Below are 20,677 nucleotides of genomic sequence, written 5' to 3'. Positions count from 1 at the left end.
GCTGCTTACAAACCTCTAGAGAAGGAGACTCCCAGGCCATCTAGATCTCGTTAGGCTTGGAAGGGACCCCCCCAAAGGCAGTGCCGGCCCTAGGAAATTTTCAAGTGTAAGCAAACGGTATTTTGCCCCCCTCCCAAAAAAAATCACTGAAAAATAAAACCTGCTGTGTGCGTGCGGGGGTGCCTCAAGAGCTCCCCTTGGGAATTTGCGCTATACGCAAATGCGTATCTTGCCTATTGCTTCAGCCGCCCCTGTCCAAAGGCCATCCAGCCCAACTCCCCCTCTTTCTGCCGGGCAGAAAGACACCATACAAGCCCATCCAGCCTCTACTTACAAACCTGTAGAGAAGGAGACTCCCAGGCCATTTAGATCTCGTTACATTTGGAAGGGACCCCCAAAGGCCATCCAGTCCAACCCTCCCCCTGTGTCTCCCAGGCAGGAAGACACCATACAAGCCCTCCCAACAGATGGCCATCCAGCCTCTGCGTACAAACCTGTAGAGAAGGAGACTCCCAGGCCATTTAGATCTCGTTAGGCTTGGAAGGGACCCCCAAAGGACCCCCAAAGGCCATCCAGCCCAACTCCCCCTCTTTCTGCCGGGCAGAAAGACACCATACAAGCCCATCCAGCCTCGACTTACAAACCTGTAGAGAAGGAGACTCCCAGGCCATTTAGATCTCGTTAGATTAGGAAGGGACCCCCAAAGGCCATCCAGTCCAACCCTCCCCCTGTGTCTCCCAGGCAGGAAGACACCATACAAGCCCTCCCAACAGATGGCCATCCAGCCTCTGCGTACAAACCTGTAGAGAAGGAGACTCCCAGGCCATTTAGATCTCGTTAGGCTTGGAAGGGACCCCCAAAGGACCCCCAAAGGCCATCCAGTCCAACCCTCCCCCTGTCTCTCCCAGGCAGGAAGACACCATAGAAGCCCTCCCAACAGAAGACCATTCAGCCTCTGCTTACACACCTCTAGAGAAGGAGAGTCCCAGGCCATCTAGATCTCATTAGACTTGGAAGGGACCCCCAAAGGCCATCCAGTCCAACCCTCCCCATTTCTCCCAGGCAGGAAGACACCATAGAAGCCCTCCCAACAGACGACCATTCAGCCTCTGCTTACACACCTCTAGAGAAGGAGAGTCCCAGGCCATCTAGATCTCATTAGACTTGGAAGGGACCCACAAAGGTCATCCAGTCCAACCACCCTCTTTCTGCCAGGCAGAAAGACACCATACAAGTCCTCCAAGCAGATGGCCATCCAGCCTCTCCTTACATACCTCTAGAGAAGGAGAGTCCCAGGTCATTTAGATCTCGTTAGATTTGGAAGGGACCCCCAAAGGCCATCCAGTCCAGCCCCCCTTTCTGCCAGGCAGAAAGACATACAAGTCCTCCTAGCAGATGGCCATCCAGCCTCTGCTTACATACCTCTAGAGGAGACTTCCAGGCCATCTAGAACTCATTAGACTAGGAAGGGACCCCCAAAGGCCATCCAGTCCAACCACCTTCTTTCTGCCAAGCAGGAAAACACCATACAAGCCCTCCCAACAGATGGCAATCCAGCCTCTACAAATAATAATCATGTAACATAATGAGTTGGAAAGGACACCCCCCCCCCCCCCGCCGGGGCCATCCAGTCCAACCCCCTTCTTCCAGGTGGGAAAACACAATTAAAGTCCTCCCTGTAGATGGCCATCCAGCCTCTGATGGCAACAATAATTCAGAGAGACCCTCAAGAGTCATCCAGTCCAACTCCCTTCTGCCAGGTAAAAAAATACAATCAAAGCTGTCCCTACAGATGGCCATTCAGCCTCTGATGAGGACAACAATAATATTTGGGAGAGACCCCCCCCCCCCGGGTCATCCAGTCTAACTCCCTTCTGTCAAACCAGAAGACACCGTACAAACCTTCCCAACAGATAGCAATCCAGCCTCTGCAAATAATAGTAATGGTAATAATAATGAGTTGGAAGAGACCCCCCCCCCCAGGCCATCAGTCCAACCCCTTTCTGCCAGGTAGGAAAGCTATCCCGACAGATGACCATCCAGCTTCTGATGATGACAATAATACTAACAGTTAGGAGAGGCCCCTCAGGGTCATCCAGTCCAACCCCCTTCTTTCTGCCAGGCACAAAGGCACCATGCAAGCCCTCCCAACAGATGGCCACCCAGCCTCTGCTTCAAAGCTTTGAGGAGATTCTGCTGCCAAACAGCTCTTCTTAATATCAGGAGGCTCTTCCTAAGTTGTAGGTGGATTCCCTTTTGCTCTAGTTTGAACCCATGGCAGGAGGCAAGCCTGGCCTCTTTCACCTCCTCCTTTTTGAAATCTCAAATCTTAGAGTTGGAAGAGACCTCCTGGGCCATCATCCAGTCCAACCCCATTCTGTCAAGAAGCAGGAAAATTGCATTCCAAGCACCCCTGGCAGATGGCCATCCAGCCTCTGCTTAAAAGCTTCCAAAGAAGGAGCCTCCACCACACTCCCTCCGGGGCAGAGAGTTCCACTGCTGAACGGCTCTCATAGAATCATAGAATCAAAGAGTGGGAAGAGACCTCCTGGGCCGTCATCCAGACCAACCCCATTCTGCCAAGAAGCAGGAATATTGCATTCAAATCACCCCAGACAGATGGCCATCCAGCCTCTGTTTCAAAACTTCCAAAGAAGGAGCCTCCACCACACTCCCTCCGGGGCAGAGAGTTCCACTGCTGAACGGCTCTCACAGTCAGGAAGTTCTTCCTCGTGTTCAGATGGAATCTTCTCTCTTGTAGTTTGAAGCCATTGTTCCATTGCGTCCTAGTCTCCAAGGAAACAGAACACAAGCTTGCTCCCTCCTCCTCCCTGTGGCTTCCTCTCACATATTTATACATGGCTCTCATCATGTCTCCTCTCAGCCTTCTCTTCTTCAGGCTAAACATGCCGAGTTCCCTAAGCCGCTCCTCATAGGGCTTGTTCTCCAGACCCTGGATCATTTTAGTCGCCCTCCTCTGGACACATTCCAGCTTAGAGTCAATATCTCTCTTGAATTGTGGTGCCCAGAATTGGACACAATATTCCAGATGTGGTCTAACCAAAGCAGAATAGAGCATGGGGAGCATGACTTCCCTGGACCTAGACACTAGGCTCCTCTTGATGCAGGCCAAAATCCCATTGGCTTTTTTTGCAGCCGCATCCTCTTCCAAGGGACCTCCTTCTAAAGGTGGAAACCCAGCTTCTCTGGGGCCAAACACCCCCAGCTCCCTTGGCTGCTTCTCAGGAGGATTCCTGGCTCCCCGTTCCAGGGAAAGCGTTGAGCTTTCAGGCAAAGGAATGAGGGCAAGCGGCATCGCTACCCCGACTGAAGAAGAGAAGGTTGGGAGAAGACATGATGAGTGCCATGTATAAATATGTGAGAGGAAGCCACAGGGAGGAGGAGGGAGCAAGCTTGTTTTCTGCTTCCTTGGAGACTAGGACGCAGTGGAGCCATGGCTTCAAACTACAAGAGAGGAGATTCCGTCTGAACATGAGAAAGAACTTCCTGACTGTGAGAGCCGTTCAGCAGTGGAACTCTCTGCCCCAGAGAGACTCCTTCTTTGGAGGCTTTGAAGCAGAGGCTGGATGGCCATCTGTGGGGGGTGCTTTGAATGTAATATTCCTGCTTCTTGGCAGAATGGGGGTGGACTGGATGATGGCCCATGGGGTCTCTTCCAACTCTTTGATTCTATGAGTTTACTGGTTGTTTGGAATTGTGGGAGTTGAGGTCCAAAACACCCGGAGGGATGGCCGAAGTTGGCCCATGTGCACTTTGAAGCCAAGCACTGGCTTCCTTCCTGCTTCCAGCTTTGTATGAGGAAGAACTTCCTGACTGTGAGAGCCGTTCAGCAGTGGAACTCTCTGCCCCGGAGGGAGTGTGGTGGAGGCTTCTTCTTTGGAAGCTTTGAAGCAGAGGCTGGATGGCCATCTGTCAGGGGTGCTTTGAATGCAACATTCCTGCTTCTTGGCAGAAAGGGGTTGGACTGGAGGATGGCCCAGGAGGTCTCTCCCAACTCTAGGATTCGATGACCATCATCCTGCAAGGCACCCAGCGGATCCTGTTTTGCCCAAACGGCTGCATCTTCCTTGCCAGGAACCGTGGCACCCCCTCAAACTGGGAGACCCCTGGAAGGCGGGTGGGGGGGCAGGCATGGCTCTTCTCTTCTTCAGGGGGGGCTCCCAGGCATGAAGCAGGCTTTGTCCCCCACTTTCCCCCCAAATGGCTGAGGCGCTACAGGACAACAGGAAGGGGGCAAGCCTTTGGGTGGGGGTCTCAGGCACACAGTCATTCAGCCAGGGGTCTGCCGGCCCTCCTTGCCCCACATGAGCCTCTTCAATGGAGTGGAGTGGGGGTGGGTGGAGGGGGGTGGGCTTGCGCCCCTCATCCGCTCCTTGATGTTGTAGGCAGCCCTGGGGAGGTCAAGGGCGAGAGGCTCAAATGCCAGGGAAGGAGATCCCACCTGAACATGAGGAAGAACTTCGTGACAGTAAAGAAGAGCTGTTCAGCAGCGGAACTCTCCGCCTCGGAGTCTCTCTTTGGAGGCTTTTAAGCAGTGGCTGGATGGCCATCTCTCAGGGGTGCTTTGATTGTGCTCTCCCTGCTTAGAAGAAGGGGGCTGGACTAGATAGCCCACACAGTCTCTTCCAACTCTAGGATTCTATGACCAGGATGCTGTGGGCACTTCACCCTCACCTTGTCTGGGGAACCGGGCTTGTCTTCACCCAGGTTGAGCCTGAAGGCCTAAGTGGACACTCCACCCTTGCCCTGTCCAGGGAAGTGGGCTTGTCCTAACCCAGGTCGAGTGTGAAGGTGTAAGTGGACACTCCACCCTTGCCTTGTCTGGGGAACCAGGCTCGTCTTCACCCAGGTTGAGCGTGAAGGCCTAAGTGGACACTCGAGCCTCGCCTTGTCCGAAGAACCAGGCTCATCTTCACCCAGGTTGAGTGTGAAAGCCTAGGTGGACACTCTACCCTCCCCTCGTCCAGGGAACCGGGCTTGTCTTCACCCAGGTTGAATGTGAAAGCCTAGGTGGACACTCCACCCTTGCCTTGTCTGGGGAACCGGGCTTGTCTTCACCCAGGTTGAGTGTCTAAGCCTAGGTGGACACTCCACCCTCCCCCTGTCCAGGGAACCGGACTTGTCTTCACCCAGGTTGAGTGTGAAGGCATAAGTGGGCACTCCACCCTCGCCTTGTCCGGGGAACTGGGCTCATCTTCACCCAGGTTGAGTGTGAAAGCCTAGGTGGACACTCCACCCGCCCCTCGTCCAGGGAACCAGGCTCACCTTCACCCAGATTGAGTGTGAAGGCTAAGTGGACACTTCACCCTCACCTTATCTGGAGACCCAGGCTCATCACCCAGGTTAAGTGTGAAGGCCTAAGTGGACACTTCCCTCGCCTCGTCCGGGGAACCGGGCTTGTCTTCACCCGGGTTGAGTGTAAGGCATACGTGGACACTTCACCCTAGCCTTATCTGGAGAACCAGGCTTGTCTTCACCCATGTTAAGTATGGAAGCCTAGGTGGACACTCCACCCTTGCCTTGTCCGGGGAACTGGGCTCATCTTCACCCAGGTTGAATGTGAAAGCGTAGGTGGACACTCCACCCTCCCCTCATCCAGGAAACCGGGCTCACCTTCCCCCAGGTGGAGCGTGAAGGCCTAAGAGGGACCCGAAGGCAGACCAGAAGGAGGAGGCTTTGCTCCATCATCCTGTTTAATCGTGGGCTCCGAGCCCACCACCGTCTTCATGGTCCGGAACAGGCCTCCTTGTTGCCTGCCAAGTACAGCCGAGTCTGGAATCATCCCTACGGCCAGTCAACACAGAATGGGCGGAAAGGCTGTCCCTCTGCCTTCAGAAGAGCAGGACTGGACCCTCGGCCCACTGTCCGCTGCTCAGGCCAGTCTTGGTCGGCCTCTTTGGCCTCATATGGGTCCGTACCAAGGTCCATGGCTCATACAAAGGAGGAGGAGGAGGAGGAAGAGTTGTCGTCACAGGAACCCTGGGAAGGCCAGCTGCAGGAGGACCACCGCGGCCACAATCAGGCCGGCGCAGAGGAGCAGCAGCAGCCAGACGGGGAAGCTCCCTGGAAGGACAGAGAGAGAGAGAGAGAGAGAGAGAGAGAGAGAGGGAAGGAGAGAGGGAGGTGGGTCAGGCGCAAGTCCTGCTCCAAAGGGGCGCCCCGGTCTCCCCCCGCGGGACCTACGTCGGCAAGGGATGCGGTGCACGTGGCAGCGGCTGTCCACAGCAACGCTCAGCAGGGCGGCCTCGTTCTCCTTCTGCAACTCCGGGGTCTCGGGCAGGAAGGCCACGGCGGTCACCACGATCCCATGCGCCTCCCGGACATAATACAGTCTCTGTCGGGAGGAGAGGCATGTCAATTTATTTACTATTATTTATTTACAGCTTTTCTCTTCCGCCCTTCCCCACGTGCTTCCCCGCTGATGAAGCACTTCCGCATTCCCCGCGTGCTTCCCTGCTGATCAAGCACTTCCGCATTCCCCGCGTGCTTCCCCGCTGATGAAGCACTTCCGCATTCCCCGAATGCTTCCCCGCTGATGGAGCACTTCCGCATTCCCCGCATGCTTCCCCGCTGATGAAGTACTTCCGCATTCCCCACATGCTTCCCCGCTGATGAAGCACTTCCGCATTCCCCGCATGCTTCCCTGCTGATGGAGCACTTCCACATTCCCCGAATGCTTCCCTGCTGATAAAGCACTTCCGCATTCCCCGCGTGCTTCCCCGCTGATGAAGCCTTTCCGCATTCCCCGCATGCTTCCCCGCTGATGAAGCACTTCCGCATTCCCCGCATGCTTCCCCACTGGAATGCTTTTGCTGGAGTCTTCTTTATGGCCTCATAAATCAGTTAATGTAGCCTCCCCACACTTTAAGTTGGTACCTTGTTATCCTACTTGACAGATGCAACTGTCTTTCGGGTTGCAAAGGTCGACAACAGGCTACACACAATTGGTTGGATACCCACTCCAACCCGGGCTGGCTTCGAACTCATGACCTTTTGGTCAGAGTGATCTTAATGCAGCTGACACTCAGCCAGCTGCGCCACAATTCAGTCAAGGGCTGAATGCGCAAATTTCAACCCTCCAGGTGTTTTGGACTGCAACTCCCACCATTCCTCACAGCCTCAGGCCCCTTCCTTTCCCCCCTCAGCCGCTTAAGCGGCTGAGGGGGGAAAGGAAAGGGCCTGAGGCTGTGAGGAATGGTGGGAGTTGCAGTCCAAAACACCTGGAGGGAGGGTCAACATAAAATGGAAACCACATGGGAGTGGCAACTCTTTCCACCCCAACCCCACCTGGCCCAATACGCCCTGAATAGAGGTGAGGGGAAAACTCCTACCTGCAAGGAGAAGGCGACAAAGATGGCCACCGAACCCGTGACGGTGCCCAGCCCCAGGAATGTGCCTGTGTCGCTGCCAAGGGAAAATAATAATAATATTATAATAACACTTTATTTCTATGTCAGAGTAAGCATTAGTGGCCCGCAGAATGTCTCAGCCCCTTCTACTCTCAGTGATAAAAACTCAAAAATACATACTCAAAAGTGTGTTGCTTTTAGGTAAACACAAAAATATAGTTCTATTCACTGTAGATCAAAAACACAAAGCGAAACAGAAGAATTGTTCTCGCCAATATACAACAAACAATATCTCCAGTGAGTCTTTTTCTTTACACGTTGATATGCAAACACATAGCAAAATAATACAGTCTCTCTACTTAGTTATCAATGGAATGTCCTAATAATAATAATAATACTTGGAACTCTGAAAAAGGTGACAAGGAGGGCAGCCCAAGAACAAACCATTAGAACCAATGCCATCAGAGTCAGAATTGGAAAGTCGACAACAGATCCCAAGTGTAGACTCTGCAAGGAAGCAGATGAAACAAGAGATCCCATCTTCAGCTGCTGCAAGAAGATCGCGCAGACAGACAGACTACAAGCAGAGGCACAACACCCTTGCTCAGATGATTCATTGGAATGTGTGCCGCAAACACCATCTGCCTGTGACAAAGAACTGGTGGGATCACAAGCCAGAAAGAGAATGAACATGCCAAACTCCTCTGGGATTTCCAGATTCAGACAGACAGAGTTCTGGAGCACAACACTCCTGACCTCACAATCGTGTTGAAAAACAAGATTTGGATCGTCAGCGTTGCAATCCCAGGTGACAGCAGGATTGCAGAGAAACAACTGGAAAAGGATTTAAAGATTGAACTGCAAAAACTCTGGCAGAAGCCAATCAAGGGGGTCCCAGAGAGGAGATTCCATCTGAACATGAGGAAGAACTTCCTGACTGTGAGAGCCGTTCAGCAGTGGAACTCTCTGCCCCGGAGGGAGTGTGGTGGAGGCTCCTTCTTTGGAAGCTTTGAAGCAGAGGCTGGATGGCCATCTGTCAGGGGTGCTTTGAATGCAATATTCCTGCCTCTTGGCAGAATGGGGTGGGACTGCATGATGGCCCAGGAGGTCTCTTCCAACTCTTTGATTCTATGATTCTATGATTCAGTGGTGATCAGCACACTGGGTGCAGTGCCTCAAGACCTCGGCCTGCACTTAAGCACAACTGGCGCTAACAAAATTACCATCTGCCAGCTGCAAAAGGCCACCTTACTGGGATCTGCACACATTATTTGCTGATACATCACACAGTCCTAGACACTTGGGAAGTATCTGACGTGTGATCCAATACAACAGCCAGAAGAGTGTCTGCTGTGGACTCATCTTGTTGTGTTCCAAATAATAATAATAATAATACTTTATTTATACCCCGCACCATCTCTCTAAGGGGACTCGGGGCGGCTTGCATAAGGCCAAGCCCAGCAATACGCCAATGCAAATATACAACATAAAAATACAACAATAAGATATAAGAAAAGAAAAGAAAATTAGATAAAATACAAAAAGCAGTATAAATAAATGCATGAGAACAATATAAAATCACAATATTTGAACACAGAAGGTTGATCACAGTGGGCAGAACCTGTTGCAGAAATCATAAGTTCAAAAACACTGGGTGAGAGAGCAATGTAATGTATCTGGACAGGAGATTCCAAGGGATGAAGTAGAGTTTAATTGCACTAACAGGTAAAATAAAGTGCTTCTGAAGGTATTTTATGCAGGGTTTGGTCAGGTCAGGGATTACTGTTCATTCATTCATTGAAGGCACACGGGAACAGCCAAGTTTCCAGGCTCTTCCTGAAGACTGCCAGGGTGGGGGCTTGCCTAATTTCTCTGGGGAGCGTAAACAAGCAGTTTCCTTGGCACTCCAAACGGATTCAGCTTCAGGATGCTGCATAACCTCTCCCAGCAACAGGCAAAGGCTTCTTCAGCTCAAAACGAGCCATCAAGCTAAGCCAAAATGCAAAGCTCTAAGCTGGCAAATTTAGTGCCTTGTTATATGCAGGAACTGATAACATACCCAATTAACTTGTGGCAGCTGTAAGAGGAAAGGTTCTAATCCTCCCTGTTACTTAGAAAAAGCCTGTTGTAAACCCCTAGTAGCAACATTATAGCCCGTCCTTCTCCCCAAGCGGACTCAGAGCGGATTACAGTCTATAAGCACACACAGGCAAACATTCTGTGCCTTGATACAAGGAAAGGCAAAGGCTTCCCCTTGTCTCATTTCTGGCTCTGGAGGAAACACTAATCTGCATTTCCTCCTCTCCATTTCCAAGCCAAAGAGCCTGCGTTGTCCATAGACGACACCTGGTCGTGTGGCAAGCATGACTGTATGGAGTGCCTGTTTGCCTTCCCGCTGAGGTGACACCTATTGATCTACTCACATTTTGCATGTTTTCAAACATGCTAGGTTGGCAAGAGCTGGGCTAACAGCAGGAGCTCACCCCGTTGAACTTTTTTTTTGGTCGTGTCAGGAGCGACTTGAGAAACCCCGTTGAACTGCTAGGTTGGCAAGAGCTGGGTTAACAGCAGGAGCTCACCCCGTCCTGCAGATCCGAACTGCCAACCTTCTGGTCAGCAGGTTCAGCAGCTCAACACTTTAATAATACTATCCAACTGCTCCAAGTCGGCTGAGAGGGGCAGTATATAAATATAGTAAATAAATAAATAAATGCATACATATTTACTCAATTCATTTGTATACCACTTTTCCCACCCGGGGGGGGGGGGGGGATGACTCAAAGTAGTTTCCAACATATAAAATTCAATGCCTCCAATACATAAAAACCTAACAGAAAACAATAACATACAGCTATCAACTAAATCATAACATATGAATTTAAACAATTAACATATCAATTGAAACATACAATAATAAACATGTGATAATAATTCAAATATAAATACAACAACAATTCAAATTCAAATAGAAATACAATACAAAAGCTTAAAAGTAAACGTACAATAATTCAAATATAAACTCAAAAAAGAGCTTAAAAGTAAACATTGAATCCCAACCAAAGGGGGCTGATGGAAAAAGTGGTTCTAAAACAGCCGTGAGTACAGAGATTAGGCACCGCTTAAGCGGGAAGGGATCTTATGGCACCATAAAGGAAGCGGCAGGAAATGCCTGCGATCAAAGAGAGGAGGAGGAAGTCTGTGGTCAAGGCTCTTCATCATAGAGATGGAGCAACAGCACCCCCTGTGGCCGGAATTGAGCACAACCACCAGGACGCCGAAGTTGGTAAAAAAAATACCTCTACCTGTTTGTCTAATGGCATTGAATGTTTGCTGGGTGTATGTTCTGTGATCCGCCCTGAGTCCCCTTTGGGGTGGGAAGGGTGGAATAAAATTGCTGTTAGGAATTGTGGGAGTTGGAATCCAAAACACTTGGGAGGGAGGTGTTGGGGTTCAGCCTGAGTTTGAACTTGAACCTGATTCTGTTTGTTCCTCCTGATGCTAATGAAAGTATATTTACTGATGCTAGTGGAAATGTACCTCTTGATGCCAATGCTCCTGAAATTAGTGAGGAAGGAACTTCTGTAGATTTGGAAAATGAGAGTACCAGTGTTCATGAGAATGTTTCAGAGGGAGACCTGGAACTTTCCCTCCCTTCTGCACCTGGTAACTTTAATGAGAACAGAAGGGGCCAGATTTGGCAAGACAGGAGTAAATCACTCAGCTTGCGAAGGTCTTCCCGATTAAAAGAAATACAAACAACGGCTTCAAAGCAGAGGGGCGGTTCACGGAACCAATTCTTCGGCTTTAAGTGCCTTCTGCCGGGCTGACTTTCTCAGTTCAGGCATCGTTTCCGAATTGATGAAGACCTTGGCAGTTCTCCCAGTTTCCCTGGCCATGGTCTTGAAAGATTTCTAGGATATCAAGTACGGTTAGTGGATTGCTAACAGGTTCCAGTATTTTACAGTGTGGCTTTGGGTTTTGCTTTGTCCATTGAAATTCATGTTTGCTGATTTTGCTGTGGCTTTTGACTTGCATTTTTCCTTTATTTTGTAACCATTTTTCTTCAATAAAAAAGGATTGTTTTTCAGTCAAGTGTGGTGGATGGTTATCTTAGGGCCTCGTTCCCTGCTCTGGATTGCAACAGGAGGGTCCACGCTTGCCCAGGCCTGATATAGAAGTAGTATGTGGTGTGGGTGATGTGTGGAGGGAACAGGAAGACTATTTCGGAACGAGAGGAGCCTCTTGGGAGGCGGGCCTTACCTGACGGAGAGGCAGGAGACGACCTCGTTGCCGCAGGGGCGGGTGAGCAGGGGCAGGAAGCTGTGCCCGTCCCACTTGGTGAGGTAGCAGGGGGGCGGGCGGCGCTCCCGCTTGTGGGGGATCTGCACCGTGTACAGCCGCAGGGCCTGTCCTTGGTCCTCCACCGCCCCAAACCTGCGTCCGGGGAACAAGGGGTCAGCGGGGCATGACACACCCCACCCCGCTCCCCGCCCACCCCGGGACCACCCCCAGCCCCACCAACTACCTGCAAGCCTGGTAGCGGTAGGCTTTGTCCGGGATGCCCGGCAGGTTCTCGTTCCAGAGCAGCCCCGTCACCATCTGGTCCCGCTGCCACACGCAGCACCGGAAGTCCCGCCCCACCGTCACCACCTGCAGAGGGGTCAAAGGGCAGCACAAAGGAACAACAACAATAACAACAACAACAACAACAATGGCACTTTATTTACATTTCATCCTATATCCCCGAGGGGACTCAAAGCAGATTACAGCAGAGATATATATATATACACACACACACACACACACACACAGATATATATATCTCCACACACACACATACATACATACTCACACAAAAACAAAAACAGACAAACACAAAGGCAAAGGCTTCTCCTTTCATATCTGGCACTCATCTCCCGCTCTGGGGGAGGCGTTAATCTGTATTTCCAAGCCAAGGAGCCTGTTTTGTCCGTAGACACCTCCTGGTCATGACTGCATGGAGCATCTTTTGCCTTTTCCTGCTGAGGTGGTACCTATTGAACCACTCAGATTTGCATGTTTTCGAACTGTAATAATAATGCATTGTCAAAGGCTTTCATGGCTGGAATCACTGGGTTGTTGTAGGTTTTTTCGGGCTGTATGGCCATGTTCTAGAGGCATTCTCTCCTGACGTTTCGCCTACATCTATGGCAAGCATCCTCAGAGGTTGTGAGGACCTCACTACCTCTGAGGATGCTTGCGCCATAGATGCAGGCGAAATGTCAGGAGGGAATGCCTCTAGAACATGGCCATACAGCCCGAAAAAACCTACAACAACCCTGTAATAATAATAATAATAATAATAATAATAATAATTTATTTATATTTCATCCAATATCCTCGAGGGAACTCAAAACGGATTACAGTATGTACACACACATACACATATATACGCACACACAAACACAAACACGGGCAAACATTCAATGCCTTGATACAATGAGACAGAAATTCACAGATAAAGGCAAAGGCTTCCCCTTCATCTCCGGCTTCTGAAGGCGGTGCTCATCTCCCACTCAGGGTGAGGTGCTCATCTCCATTTCTAAGCCAAAGAGCTGGCGTTACCCATAGATACCTCCTGCTCATGTGGCCAGCATGATTGCTTGCAGTTCCTGTTTGCCTTCCCGCTGAGTCGGGACCTATTGATCTATTCATACTTGCATGTTTTTGAACTGCTAGGTTGGCAGGAGCTAGGGCTAACAGCGGGAGCTTGCCCTGACCTGCGGGTATGAACTGCCAACCTTCAGGTCAGCAGTTCAGCAGCACATGGGATTAACCCATTGCACCACCACGGCCCCATAACTCTCTCTCACTGAGAGGTCCACCAACGACACCCTCTGCCAGAGGGCCTTCCTCCAGTGGAGGATGCAGCGCCACCGTGCTCACTGCTGTGCTTGTGCCTCGATGTCTTTGCACCCCATGGAGATGGCCCATGTTGTACAGAGCCAGCTGCCTGCCAAAGGTGCAGCAGGGTCTCCTCCTTGATGTCTTCCTGTTCCTTGCGCGACACCTTTTGTTGGAATTCAACCCTAGACTGCTCAAGTCTGTAGGGCCTAGGGTTACAGCCTGTGTTAGACGGGGTCGCACTCCCCCTGAAGACACAGGTTCGCAGTTTGGGTGTGATCCTGGACTCATCGCTGAGCCTGGAGCCCCAGGTTTCGGCGGTGACCAGGGGAGCATTCGCACAGTTAAGACTCGTGCGCCAACTGCGCCCGTACCTTGGGAAGTCTGACTTGGCCACGGTAGTCCACGCTCTGGTTACATCCCGTCTTGACTACTGCAACGCTCTCTACGTGGGGTTGCCTTTGAAGACAGCTCGGAAGCTCCCATTAGTCCAACGGTCGGCAGCCATGATACTAACAGGAGCGGGGCGCAGGGAGCATACAACTCCTCTGCTGCACCAGCTCCACTGGCTGCTGATCTGCTACCGGGCTCAATTCAAAGTGCTGGCGTTGGCCTTTAAAGCCCTAAACGGTTCTGGCCCAACTTACCTATCCGAACGTATCTCGGCCTATCAGCCCACCAGGACCCTAAGATCTTCTGGGGAGGCCCTGCTCTCTATCCCGCCGGCTTCACAGGTGCGGCTGGCGGGGACGAGAGACAGGGCCTTTTCTGTGGTGGCCCCTCGGCTATGGAACGCCCTTCCCATGGAGGTAAGATCAGCCTCCTTGCTGATGGTGTTTCGAAAAAGACTGAAGACATGGATGTTTGAACAAGCATTCGGTTAACCCGGTGCAATGAATTCAGATGATTAAAGGATTGGTAATCATGGACGATGAGATTGGATTGTGATTTTAGTTACGAGATGCAATTGGATTGTTATTGGTGGCCCAATAATTTGTATTGTATATGTGTTTTTTATGCTTTTAAACTGAATATTGTGATTTTTGTAGTGTTGTAAACCGCACTGAGTCGCCGATTTAGGCTGAGAAATAGTGGTATACAAGCGCAGTAATAAATAAATAAATAAATAGTCCACAGTAAGAAGCAAATAAGTAGATTGAAGCTCTGGGTGTGTTTGAATGAGAGGTTTCTTTGCAGATATTTCCTTTTGTCTGAAGTCACGGAGTGAGAGAGAAAGCTTAGACCAGGTGTGGGCAAACTTGGGCCGTCTGGGTGTTTTGGACTTCAACTCCCACAATTCCTAACAGCCTACTGGCTGTTAGGAATTGTGGGAGTTGAAGTCCAAAACACCCGGACGGCCCAAGTTTGCCCAAGCTTGGCTTTGACCCAATCCTATTTATTTATGTATTTATTTTGAACATTTTTACCCCGCCCTTCTCAACCCCCTGGGGGGGGGGGGGCACTCAGGGCGGCTTACAATTGGCAGCAATTCAATGCTGCTTCATAAAATACAAATATCAAATATAACAATTAAAAACATGAACATTACAATAAAAATTAAACAGTATACTTACGCTCCATTGAGCTATTGCCAGTCTGGTGGCTAATTATCTAGCCATATACTAATGATAACTCCGCTTCACTTATCCAAATCCAAAGCCATACTCAAATATTATCCATTGTCATTTAACCTGATTACCCGAAGGCCTGGTACCACAACCACGATTTTACCTTCTTTCTGAAGGTAAGGAGGGATGACGATGATCTAATTTCCCCAGGAAGCGAATTCCACAGGCGGGGGGCTACGACCGAGAAGGCCCTGTCCCTCGTCCCCGCCAAACGTGTTTGAAACAAAGTGGGGCTGAGAGCAGGACCTCCCCAGAGGATCTTAAGCTCCAAGGTGGGACATAGAAGGAGATGCCAACCCCTCTGCCGATCTCCCCAGGTGCCCCTTACCTTGTTATCGGGGCTGAGGGCGATGTCCTCGATCTCCCCGTCGTGGGCCTGGAACTCAAGGGCCTTCTTCATGCTGGGAAACTGCGGGAAACGGGGGGGAGAAGGAAGCGATGCTAGGCATCGTCCACACTACCATTGCCCTACAGCAATCACGAGTCTCGAGCATACACCCCTCCGCCACCCACTTTGCGCCCCACATTCAGCTTAGCCCCCCACCCCACCCACCCAGCCCATACCTCCCAGACGCGCAGGAACCCATCCACGCCGCCGGTGGCCAGGAGCGAGTGGTCACTGCTGAAGCAGACGGCCTTCTGCAGGGCGTCCGGGCTGGTGTCGGTCTGGACGCAGTGCAGGGTCTCCACCGTCACGCCCGGGGTCTCGCTGTGGGTGCCGTCCGGGCCGCTGGGAGGGGGCTTGGCCTTGCGCCTCCGGGGGCCCTTGTCCCCTCCGCCTGAGGACACACAGGACGCGCTCACAGCAGCCCCCCTGCACACCTCCTCCCCTGGGCTCCAGCCCCCTCCCCAGAGAGCCCCCCCCCTTCTCTTGATCCCCCCGAGGGCCCCCCACCTGCTGGACCGGGGCCGCCGTCCCCCTCTCCGCCTCCGCCCTCTCTCCCTGCCCTCTGCCCGGGCTTCTGCAGGCGGAAGCTGAGGATGTGGCAGGAGGCGTCCTGTCCGGCCGCGATGACGTCTCCGGCCAGGTCCATGGTCATGGTGGCGCGCGTCTCCGTGTCGTGGGCATGGAGCAAGGAGGCCGAGAGCTCCCCTCCCTGCCAGGACAACTGCAGGAAGTGCTGCGGAGGAAGAGGACAACAGAAGGAAGAGGTCAGCAGAAGAAGGGCAGCTGTCCATCACCCCCCCCCCCTTCCCAATGGCAGCAAACAATTAGGCCAGTGGTTCTCACCCTGTGGGTCCCCAGATGTTTTGGCCTTCGACTCCCAGAAATCCTAACATCTGGTAAACTGGATGGGATTTCTGGGAGTTGTAGGCCAACACACCTGGGGACCCACAGGTTGAGAACCACTGAATAAGGCTGACTTTGCTGGGAGAGAAGAAGCCTCTATACTTGTGTGGTTTCCAGCCTGTATGGCCATGTTCTAGCAGCATCTTCTCCTGACATTTCGCCTGCACTTTAGAAAGTCCCGTGCCTTTAATGGGGGCCTGTCCCTTTAAGCAGGCCCTGTCCCTTTGAGGAGGTCCCGCCTGGAAGGAGGCGCTGTCCTCTTAAGAAGACCCTATCCCTGCAGTACGGTTCTGTACCTCTGAGAATGTGCTGTCCCTTTAAGAACGTCCAGTCCTTAAGGAGGCACTGTCTCTTTAAGGGGCCCCTGTCCCTTTAAGGATGAGCTGTCCCTTTGAGAATGTCTGATCTTTAAGGAGGTGCTGTCTCTTTAAGGAGGTCCTATCCCTTTCATTGGATCCTGTGCCTTTAAGGATGTGCTGCCCCTTTCTGAAGGTCCGGTCTTTAACGGGGCCCTGTCCCTTTAACGGGATCCTGTCCCTTTAACGTGGCCCTGTCCCTTTAAGGAGGCACTGTCCCTCTGAGAAGGTTTTGTCTTGAAGCAGACACTGTGCCCTTAAGAAGGCCCTATCCCTTTGGTTGAGTCTTGTCGCTTTAAGGATGTGCTTTCCCATTGAGAACATCCAGTCTTTAAGGAGGCACTGTCTCTTTAAGGGAGCTCTGTCCCTTTAATGGCCTTTTGTCACTTTAAGGATGTGCAGTCCTTTTAAGAAGGTCCTATCCTGAAGTGGGCCCTGTCCCTTTAAGGATGCCCTATCCCTTTCATTGGTTCCTGTGCCTTTAAGGATGCGGTGTCCCTTTGAGAAATGTCCAGTCTTTAAAGGAGGCTTGTCCCTTGAATGGGGGGCTGGTCCCTTTAAGGAGGTCCTGCCTTGAAGGAGGCGCTGTCCCCTTAAGAAGGCCCTATCCCTTCAGTTGGCTCCTGTTCCTTTAAGGATGCGCTGCCCCTTTGAGAAGGCCCTGTCTTTAAGGGGACCCTTTTCTCTTAAGGAGGTCCTAACTCTTTAATGGGCTCCTGCGCCCTTAAGGATGTACTGTCCCTTTGAGACGGTCCTATCCTGAAGTGGGTCCTGTCCCTTTAAGGATGTCCTATCCCTTTAATTGGGTCCTGTGCCTTTAAGGATGTGGTATCCCTTTGAGAAATTCCCTGTCTTTAAAGGGGGCATGTCCCTTTAATGGGGGGCCTGGTGCCTTTAAGTAGATCCTGTCATGAAGGAGGAAAGGTCCCCTTAAGAAGGCCCTACCCTTTCAGTTGGGTCCTGTGCCTTTAAGGATGCGCTCTCCCTTTGGGAAGGTCCTGTCTTTAAGGAGGCGCTGTCCCTTTAAGGATGTCCTATCCCTTTAATGGGCTCCTACCCCCTTAAGGATGCGCTCTCCCTTTGAGAAGATCCTGCCTTTAAGGAGGCCCTACCCCTTTAATTGGGTCCTGTGTCTTTAAGGATGCACTCTCCCTTTGAGAACACCATCTTTTAAGGAGGCGCTGTTCCTTTAAGGGTGCCCTATCCCTTTCATTGGGTCCTGTGCCTTTAAGGATGCGGTGTCCCTTTGTGAAATGTCCTGTCTTTAAAGGGGTCTTGTCCCTTTAATGGGGGCCTGGTCCCTCTAAGGAGGTCCTGTCTGGAAGGAGGCACTGTCCCCTTAAGAAGGCCCTATCCCTTCAGTTGGGTCCTGTGTCTTTAAGGATGCGCTGCCCCTTTGAGAACATCCTCTTTTAAGGAGGCACTGTCCCTTTAAGGGTGTCCTATCCCTTTAATGGGCTCCTACCCCCTTAAGGATGCGCTCTCTCTTTGAGTGTCCTGTTTTTAAGGAGGCCCTTTTCCTTTAAGGAGGTCCTATCCCTTTAAGGATGTGCAGTCCTTTTGTTGTTGTTCATTCGTTCAGTCGTCTCCGACTCTTTGTGACCTCATGGACCAGCACACACCAGAGCTCCCTGTCGACCGTCACCACCCCCAGCTCCTTCAAGGTCAGTCCTATCCTGAAGTGGGCCCTGTCCCTTTAAGGATGTCATATCCCTTTCATTGGGTCCTGTGCCTTTAAGGATGTGGTGTCCCTTTGAGAAATGCCCTGTCTTTAAAGGGGGCCTGGTCCCTTTAAGGAGGTCCTGCCTTCAAGGGGAGTGCTGTCCCCTTAAGAAGGCCCTATCCTTTCAGTTGGGTCCTCTGCCTTTAAAGATGTGCTGTCCCTTTGAGAACATCCTCTTTTAAGGAGGCGCTGTCCCTTTAAGGGTGCCCTATCCCTTTAATGGGCTCCCTTTTAGAACATCCTCTTTTAAGGAGTCACTGCCCCTTTAAGGATGCCCTATCCCTTTAATAGGCTGCTGCCCCCTTAAGGATGCGCTGTCCCTTTGAGACGGTCCTATCCTGAAGTGGGCCCTATCCCTTTAATTGGGTCCTGTGCCTTTAAGGATGCACCATCCCTTTGAGAAATGCCCTGTCTTTAAAGGCGGCTTGTCCCTTTAATGGGGGGCCTGGTCCCTTTAAGGAGGTCCTGTCTGGAAGGAAGCTAGGTCCCCTTAAGAAGGCCTTATCCTTTCAGTTGGGTCCTGTGCCTTTAAGGATGTGCTGTCCCTTTGAGAAGGTCCTGTTTTTAAGGAGGAACTTTTCTCTTAAGGAGGTCCTATCCCTTTAAGGAGGCGCGATCACTTTAACAAGGGCCTATCCTGAAGTGGGCCTTGTCCCTTTAAGGATGTCCTATCCCTTTAATTGGGTCCTGTGCCTTTAAGGATGCACCATCCCTTTGAGAAATGCCCTGTCTTTAAAGGCGGCTTGTCCCTTTAATGGGGGGCCTGGTCCCTTTAAGGAGGTCCTGTCTGGAAGGAAGCTAGGTCCCCTTAAGAAGGCCTTATCCTTTCAGTTGGGTCCTGTGCCTTTAAGGATGTGCTGTCCCTTTGAGAAGGTCCTGTTTTTAAGGAGGAACTTTTCTCTTAAGGAGGTCCTATCCCTTTAAGGAGGCGCGATCACTTTAACAAGGGCCTATCCTGAAGTGGGCCTTGTCCCTTTAAGGATGTCCTATCCCTTTAATTGGGTCCTGTGCCTTTAAGGATGCACCATCCCTTTGAGAAATGCCCTGTCTTTAAAGGCGGCTTGTCCCTTTAATGGGGGGCCTGGTCCCTTTAAGGAGGTCCTGTCTGGAAGGAAGCTAGGTCCCCTTAAGAAGGCCTTATCCTTTCAGTTGGGTCCTGTGCCTTTAAGGATGTGCTGTCCCTTTGAGAAGGTCCTGTTTTTAAGGAGGAACTTTTCTCTTAAGGAGGTCCTATCCCTTTAAGGAGGCGCGATCACTTTAACAAGGGCCTATCCTGAAGTGGGCCTTGTCCCTTTAAGGATGTCCTATCCCTTTCATTGGGTCCTGTGCCTTTAAGGATGCACCATCCCTTTGAGAAATGCCCTGTCTTTAAAGGCGGCTTGTCCCTTTAATGGGGGGCTTGGTCCCTTTAAGGAGGTCCTGTCTGGAAGGAGGCAAGGTCCCCTTAAGAAGGCCTTATCCTTTCAGTTGGGTCCTGTGCCTTTAAGGATGTGCTGTCCCTTTGAGAACATCCTCTTTTAAGGAGGCGGTGTCCCTTTAAGGGTGCCCTATCCCTTTAATGGGCTGCTGCCCCCTTAAGGATGTGCTGTCCCTTTGAGAAGGAACTGTTTTTAAGGAGGAACTTTTCTCTTAAGGAGGTCCTACCCCTTTAATGGCCTCCTGCCCCCTTAAGGATGCGCTCTCCCTTTGGGAACGTCCAGTCTTTAAGGAGGCGCTGTCTCTCTTTAAGGGGACCCTGTCCCTTTAATGTCCTTCTGTCACTTTTAAGGATGTGCAGCCCTTTTAAGAAGGTCCTGTGCCTTTAAAGATGTGCTGTCCCTTTGAGAACATCCTCTTTGAAGGAGGCGCTGTCCCTTTAAAGATGTCCTATCCCTTTAATGAGCTGCTGCCCCCTTAAGGATCTGCTGTCCCTTTGAGAAGATCCTGTCTCTTAAGGAGGTCCTATCCCTTTAAGGAGGCGCTGTCACTTTAAGAAGGGCTTGGGCCTACTTCGGCCTTCCCTCCCTCTGGGTGTTTTGGACTACAACTCCCACAATTCCTCACAGCCTACCGGCTGTGAGGAATTGTGGGAGTTGTAGTCCAAAACACCCGGAGGGAGGGAGGGAAGGCCGAGGTAGGCCCAAGCCGGCCGGATCCCTGTCAGGCATCTCCTCACCAGGGCGTTGGCGATGCCGGTCTTGGCGGCGCCGCCTCCCCCGGCCAGGAGCGCCAGCAGCGGGGCCCCTCGGTGGAGCCGCAGCGCGTAGAGCGGGAACGGAGCCCGGTACAGCTCCGGAGGGCGGCGACGGGGAGCCATCTCCAGGGAGGGAGGAAGCCAAGAAGGAAGCAAGGCCGGCCCGGTCACCTCATGCCGCCTCCCTCTTCCCTCAGCCCCGCTCTTGCCGCACCGCTACTCCTTTCCCCGCGCATGCGCACTGCCCCAAGCC

At 51.7% G+C, this 20,677-nt stretch overlaps 1 protein-coding gene across 1 annotated transcript; it reads right to left on the bottom strand.

The window, feature by feature from the left end:
• Positions 1-5,696: 5,696 nt before the first annotated feature.
• Positions 5,697-20,677, bottom strand: PREB (prolactin regulatory element binding). Its single transcript, XM_067469771.1, has 9 exons — positions 20,407-20,677; positions 15,777-16,002; positions 15,446-15,660; positions 15,210-15,290; positions 11,896-12,020; positions 11,631-11,804; positions 7,353-7,425; positions 6,205-6,355; positions 5,697-6,084 (listed from the first exon to the last, which is right to left on the bottom strand). The coding sequence occupies exons 1-9, from the start codon at positions 20,545-20,547 to the stop codon at positions 5,990-5,992; spliced, it is 1,281 nt and encodes a 426-aa protein (XP_067325872.1). The 5' UTR covers positions 20,548-20,677; the 3' UTR covers positions 5,697-5,989.

This window comes from Anolis sagrei, chromosome 1 (assembly GCF_037176765.1).
Source record: "Anolis sagrei isolate rAnoSag1 chromosome 1, rAnoSag1.mat, whole genome shotgun sequence".
NCBI classification, from domain to species: domain Eukaryota; kingdom Metazoa; phylum Chordata; class Lepidosauria; order Squamata; family Dactyloidae; genus Anolis; species Anolis sagrei.
Note: the sequence above shows the minus strand (reverse complement) of the source record. Positions and strands in the feature narration are given on the sequence as shown.

Bases quoted from the DNA above. Each gene is read 5' to 3' on its own strand.
- PREB (XM_067469771.1), bottom strand. From the start codon at position 20,547: ATGGCTCCCCGTCGCCGCCCTCCGGAGCTGTACCGGGCTCCGTTCCCG. The intron at 15,291-15,445 runs GTATGGGCTGGG...CGTTTCCCGCAG, and splicing joins GGTTCCTGCGCGTCTGGGAG to TTTCCCAGCATGAAGAAGGC. The intron at 7,426-11,630 runs GTAAGGCCCGCC...TTCCCTTGGCAG, and splicing joins GTCTCCTGCCTCTCCGTCAG to CGACACAGGCACATTCCTGG.